Here is a 6,283-nt window from a genome sequence, read left to right on the forward strand (position 1 = left end):
CTCTCTCTCTCTCTCTCACACACACACACACACACACACACACTCACACACACACACACACCACTTGAGGGTAGGGACTGTTTCATTTTTGTCTTTGTATCCCCATAGCCTCACACAATTCCTGACACATAGCAGGCATTTAATAAATACTTGCTGATTTATTGATTGGATTGCCTTTGGGAAGTTGAGCTGTGTTTTCAACAACTCCAAGCATTTCTCTGAAGCAAATATCCATGTTATTAAATGTCTTCAAAATTCTTCTAGTGGTGCTATATGGCTGTCAGTCACAGACTACTACAGCTTCAGGAGAATTAAAATTGCACCTGAAGGGCAATGGTGAGGCACATAACTGGAGTGAAGACACCACAAAATATTTTCAATGAAGAGGTACACAGAAGAGGAGGTCATCAGAAATTTATTCCTGGAAAAGGAGTGGGGCTGGTCATGTAGCATGAATGAGAGCAAACCAATTGCCAGCTCTTGTGTTCACTGGTGCCTTTCTAGAGGAGCTCTCTTCGCCCCCCCCCAACCCCTCCAACATACTGAGGTTATCCTTCGTGGAAAAAGATTTATGAAGGATATGGACAAGAGTTACACAGGATAAGGTATGGTTGGGTTGTGATCTGTACCTTTGGAAAGAGTTCCCAAATCAATGAGATCACTGATCTAGTGGACCTCCTAGAAACTAATAATCCCCAGGTAGGGCAAGAAAGGAAGACACTCAAACTATGTTTTTACATTTTCCAATATAATGGAGTCCCCTGACAATCCAGTTCAGAATACTTCCTGATATCTATGCACTGGGTAGATAGGTAGGAAAATTTTCTCATTTCTCTTATGCCCTCACTTTCTAGGGCTGATTCTCAAATGACAACTTCTAAATGGTCTATACAGGCCAGACTTATATAGTCACCTCCATACTATGTAATGAGACATCAGGGTAGGAAGAAGAGAATACACAAAAACTGGAATACCATAGAGATTTCCTCCTCTGCACACCTTTACCTTCTCAGCATTGGGGAATCTCTTTTTGAGGAACTGGGGCAAAGTAAGAAATTGAATTCAATTCAACAAACACTTATTAAGTACTTATTATGTGAGAAGAACTAGATATCTAAAGAATTTGATGTGTATATGGGAGAGGGCTCAGTAACGATAATTTCTTTTCCCTTTTCTCAGCCTCCTCTTCTAGCTAAACTATTTGAAATCCATTCCCCAGATTTCATATTCTTCAGCCCTTCTTCCATGTCTCTTCCTTCCCCACCTCTACTTCTCACAGGTCTCTGGTACAGATCCCAATCAAAATAATAAGCAGTGCCAAACAGGGTTGGTGAAAGGTGGAGAAGAGAAAGGGAAAGAGAACAATTGTCCAAAAGAGGGAACTAAATAAAGGTGCTTGTTCTAACTAGAGGAGACCAACAATCCATTTAACTCAGGCCCTCTTCCATCTCTTGCCTCTGTGCCTCTAAAATTAAAAGAACTAAGACTCACCTGCAACAAGCCCAAGGCAGGACGCTGGCATCTTTCCTCCAGCTCTGCGATCAGCTCTTCCAAGGAACGGCTCTGCTGAATCAGCTTAGCCGTGTTCTCCCTGAGCCTAGGCAGAGTCTCACTTTCTTCCTCCTCCAGCTTCTGCAGGAGCCTCTGCTCTTCCTCAGCCAGGAACTGTCGAAGCTTCTCAAACTCGGCGGTAACATTCTGTTTCTGGCTCTCCACCATTTTCTGTAGATCAAGAAGGGGAGAAGAAAGGTCTGACCTAAGTCACCTCTTCCCCTGTTTATTCTCACTTGGTTACATTTGTTCTTCCTACTAAAGCTAGTGCCTCAAAGGCACATACTCCAGGGCTTGTGCCTGGGGGTTCCCCGCCAGCCTGGCTACTCTCATCATCTCTCATTCCCCCTTCCCCTCCAGTCACTCACAACAAGGTAATAGGAAAGATCCCATTGCAGATCCAGTCACTTGCCTGCCAAATAATACAGGTCTCCTCTCCCTGGGTCTGAAACTGCAGGGCTTCTTCCATTTGCTTCCTCAGGTGCTCCAGCGATTTCTCCAGCTTTCCCTAGAGGAGAGATGAGACTGACTAACCCCTCAGCAGTACAGGAGCACCCAATCCTTCCCCATTTCGTAGGGAAAACTTATTCAGTTTTTTATTTCTTCTATAATCTCTATACAGATCACCCATCACCCTGTAGTTTAAGGTCCAATTTCTTAACCCCAAGGTCTAGTCTGGTATCTGTTTACTGGACTTATATTTCTATTATTTCTATGTTCCATGCACAATGACCCCTCTGTTTCATGCCAGGATGTACTCCCTCTACACACAAAATTCTTCTCTTCAAGACACAGCTCAAGCAACACCTTCTACATAGTACTTTTTCACTGATATCCCAATGTTAATATTCTCCCTAACTATTTTTTATTTCTTTTGTATTCAACGTATTAATCTCCTTCCTTTAACTCTTTCATCTCTGGAACTTCGCCCTTGGGGTCCTGTTATGCTGATTGGGGACTACCTCACTTAGCCCATGATTTCAGATAGACCCAGTCATGCTTCATTTTACATTCTCTTCCCCAGTTATTTCCTCTGAGTTTGGCCTTGTAGTTATGAAAATATGATCATCTCTGCCATGGTTCCTGGAAGAGTGTAACAATCTCTTCCCCAATGGTCCTACATACCATCCCTGTAACTTCCAGAACCAAAGTGTTCCTCACTGGTTTCCACTCCACTTATGTGTGTTGTGTCCCCCTATTACAATATAAGCTATTTATGGGCTGACATCTTTTGCTGTTTTCTCACCATTTGAATTTTTCTCCATTTCTCCAATGAATATTCCTTGAGAGTGGAGATTGTCTGATTTTTTTTTTTGTCTCTGTATCCCCGCCTATTAGAACAGTGCTTGGCATATAGCAGGCACATGATAAAATGCTTGATTAATCAAGCAAAGTTTTGATTTTCCTTGGAAGGCAATAGGTCGCCAATAAATGACAGGAAGATTATACCAGAAATAGAACATAGGGCTTGTTAAATAGAGTCTTTCTCTCACAATTCAATCACTGAATCACAGTGTCTAGCACATACAAAGTACGCATGTAAGAAATGCTAATTGATGTGCCAGGTGCTAGGGATACAAAGACAAAAGAGAAATAGCCTGCTGCCCTCAAGAAATTTATAATTCTACTATGGATGGCAGGGTAACATGTACACATGGTACTAGCAAAATTAGGAAACGTGAAGGGAAAGGGTAGGCAACAACAGCTGGGGGGAGGGGGGAGGGTCATGCAGACAACGGTACTTGAAGTGAGCGATGAAGACAACTCCAGATTCTAAGAAGCAGTGGTAAGGAAGGAGTATAAAATTATAGAAACAGGAAATGAAGTTTATGTCTGAATCAGTTTGGCTGGACTGTAGTGTGTGTGAAGGGGAGTCATGAATAATAAGGTTGAAAAAGTAGACTGGGGCCAAGTTTGAAAAGTTTTGCAGAAACACACTAAAAACCTCCTTTTTCATTCAAAAATCAAAATACTTCTTTAGCCCAAAAATCCTTTCCAGACTTAGGAAAATATGTAGGGCAAGAACAAAATTGGATTAAGAGTAGAAACAAAAAAAAAGTACTTCTTGTCTAGTTGAGATCACTGTTCCCCATCCCCTGAAATGAAGAGTACTAGGGCCAATCTAAGCAGTAAACTATCTCCTTCCTTCCTGAAGGGATGAGGATATTGATTAGAGGAAAGAGGTCCCTTTGTTTACTACAGATCACCAATGACCAGCCTAGGAGTCAGGAGGGGGAGGGGATGGAAATGCCCTTAAGGAAAGCAGACAAAGGATGAGTGGTTCTGTTTCTCAAGAAGAGTTTCTAAAAAATCAAGTGACTAACTGTTGTAGAATACTGACCCTAAAAATACTTTTTATCATATTGTGATATCTTCTTGCGTCGTTCAAGATTCCTAAATTACTTCAAGTTGTCTTGGAGGAGAGAGATGTTCGAAGACGTGGAGGAGAGTCACGGTCAATTGAGGTATTTCTCTCTGTCAGTTGGGAAAATATTTCTCTCTCTAAGCAAGATATGTTAGGATTTTTGAATAATGTTAAATGAATAAAAACTGTTTCCAGTAGACTTGTGCCTAAAATAAAGTATTAATATTTTTCACCAACTTTAAGTACCAAGCAGAATTGATATTTGATTTCATACATTATCATCAACCAAAACAAATATCTGTTTTGAACTTGTACTGGCAGAAAGTAACATCAGAAAAAGCAGTTTTTATAAAAATGCTTAGGTTTGGAGATATTTCCTTTGAGATGGCAATGAGTCATCTAGATAGTAACTATAATCCAGGTAAGAAATTTGTATAAGTTGCATTTGGGAGCAATAGGAAGTGACTGATGATTCTTTAAGTAAATGAGATTGATAAGGGAAAAAAGATACAAGAAACTGTAGAGAGAACCATGACATGATGGGTTGGGACAAAGACAATCAATCAGTCACAAAAAGAGAGGTAGAATACCAGGAGAGTATATCTATAATATCAAGGGAAGGATTATCAACCAATAAATCAACCAATCAAAAAATATTCATTAGTTGCCTACTATGTTCAAATCACTGTGGTAGGCCCAGGAGAAACAAAGTCAAAAAACCAAAATATTCTCTGCCCTCAGGTCAGGCCTGAAGAGACTTAATAGCTGTGTGATCTTGGGCAAGTCACTTAACCCATTTGACTAAGTTTCCTCAACTGTAAAACGGGGATAATAATAGCACCTACCTCAGGGTTATAAAACGCTTAGCACAAGGCCTGGCAGATACAAGGAGCTAAATAAATACTTGTGGCCTCCCAACCCTACCCCCCAACTTAAATACAGTGGCAGAGAATAAAAATCAGATTACCAGTGAGAAAGTACATAGCCTACTTTTTCAAAAAGTTGCATTACAAGAGATATAAAAAAGATGGGACAACAGGTTAAAGTTCAACGTTTTTTAGAATTACCAAGGCCTGATGTTTTTAGGTGGATAAGAAGGAAGTAGAAGGGGCAGGAGGTGGGAGGAGTCTCTCTGAACTTAGCCAGGCGGTGCTCTTCGGAAAACAGACATAGTACATTGCCTGGCCCTTGCAATTAGGAGTATGATGAACTCTCTTCAAAGCAACTCTTGGAAAGGAGCTGCAAAACTAAGTTTTATTTGCTGTTCTCTAATCCCCTGCCCTACTAAAGGGCAGCACCCCAGACTCATGTCTGGGCTCCTTAAAATCTGTGAAGTGAGGGTAGCAAGGTGGAAGTGGATAGTGCACCAGCCCTGAAGTAAGGGGGACCTGAGCTCAAATTCCGCCTCGGACACTTGACACCAGCTGCGTGACCCTGGGCAGGTCACTTAACACGACTGCTTCACCCCCCAAAAAAAGGGAAAAAAAAAACTGTGGAGTGGCGCCCCAGGGTTCCTTCCTTCCCCCTTTCAATGCCGGATTGGTTCAAGGGCTGCTCCGGAGCCCTGGCCTTCGCTTCGGGTGAGGGGCTGGCTCAGCCATTTACTTTGTGAGAGTCACCTCCTCTTTCCGGGTCCAGTTTACCGGGGGGCCCGGCCCCGGGCTTCGCCTCACCTTGTAGTCCTCCGCGGCGTCCTCCACGGTGGACACCCGGTGGGCCCAGTGGTCCCGGGAGCGCTCGCACACTAGGCACAGCAGCGCCTGGTCCTCCTCGCAGAAGAGCTTCAGCGGCTCCCGGTGCTTCCCGCACAAGCCCTGGGGTACGGGCGACGGCGGGTGCAGCTGCCGGGCCATCTCGGCCATCTTGGCCAGCGGTCTGTTGGGCCGCAGGTTCCTCTGCGGGGACATCTCTCTGCACTCCGGGCACGGGAACGGGCCCTCGGCCTGTCCCCAGCAACGGCTGATGCACTCCCGGCAGAAGTTGTGGCCGCAGTCGGTCATCACCGGATCCGTGAAGTAGTCCAGGCAGATGGCGCAGGTGGCTTCCTCCTGGAGGTTCGCGGACAGATCGGGAGCCGCCATGGTTGCTGCCCAGGGAGGGAGGCTTTGATAACCCGGGAAAAGCAGGGTTGAGAGTCCCCAGCCTCCCTAAAGCGACCGTCGGGGTGAGCGCTGGAAGCGGCACATCCCAGCGCCCGCCCCTGGCATGGACGCCAAGCGAGCCCCGAGAGAAACGCGCAGGACGAGCCGCCGGCTGCGGGAAGGCGCGACGGGTCCAAGGTCCCCGCACTTGGGTAACTTCGGCCCGGTGACAGCCGGGGGGGGGGCGTGGGGGATGTGGGTCTGCCAGGCACTTCGACCACCGGAT

General features: G+C 44.9%; 1 protein-coding gene across 1 annotated transcript in view; it reads right to left on the minus strand.

Moving 5' to 3' along the window:
• Nucleotides 1–6,083, minus strand: part of LOC114029161 (E3 ubiquitin-protein ligase TRIM11-like) — a 14,817-nt gene extending 8,734 nt beyond the window's left edge. The window contains exons 1-3 of the mRNA XM_027843520.1: nt 5,590–6,083; nt 1,964–2,059; nt 1,492–1,722 (exon numbers count right to left, since the gene is read on the minus strand). Of these exons, the coding sequence (XP_027699321.1) occupies nt 1,492–1,722; nt 1,964–2,059; nt 5,590–5,997 (735 nt within the window). The 5' untranslated portion in view covers nt 5,998–6,083. The remainder of the gene's footprint in view (nt 1–1,491; nt 1,723–1,963; nt 2,060–5,589) is intronic.
• Nucleotides 6,084–6,283: the final 200 nt, after the last annotated feature.

Source organism: Vombatus ursinus, unplaced genomic scaffold (assembly GCF_900497805.2).
Source record: "Vombatus ursinus unplaced genomic scaffold, bare-nosed wombat genome assembly UNPS02014910.1, whole genome shotgun sequence".
Taxonomy (NCBI): domain Eukaryota; kingdom Metazoa; phylum Chordata; class Mammalia; order Diprotodontia; family Vombatidae; genus Vombatus; species Vombatus ursinus.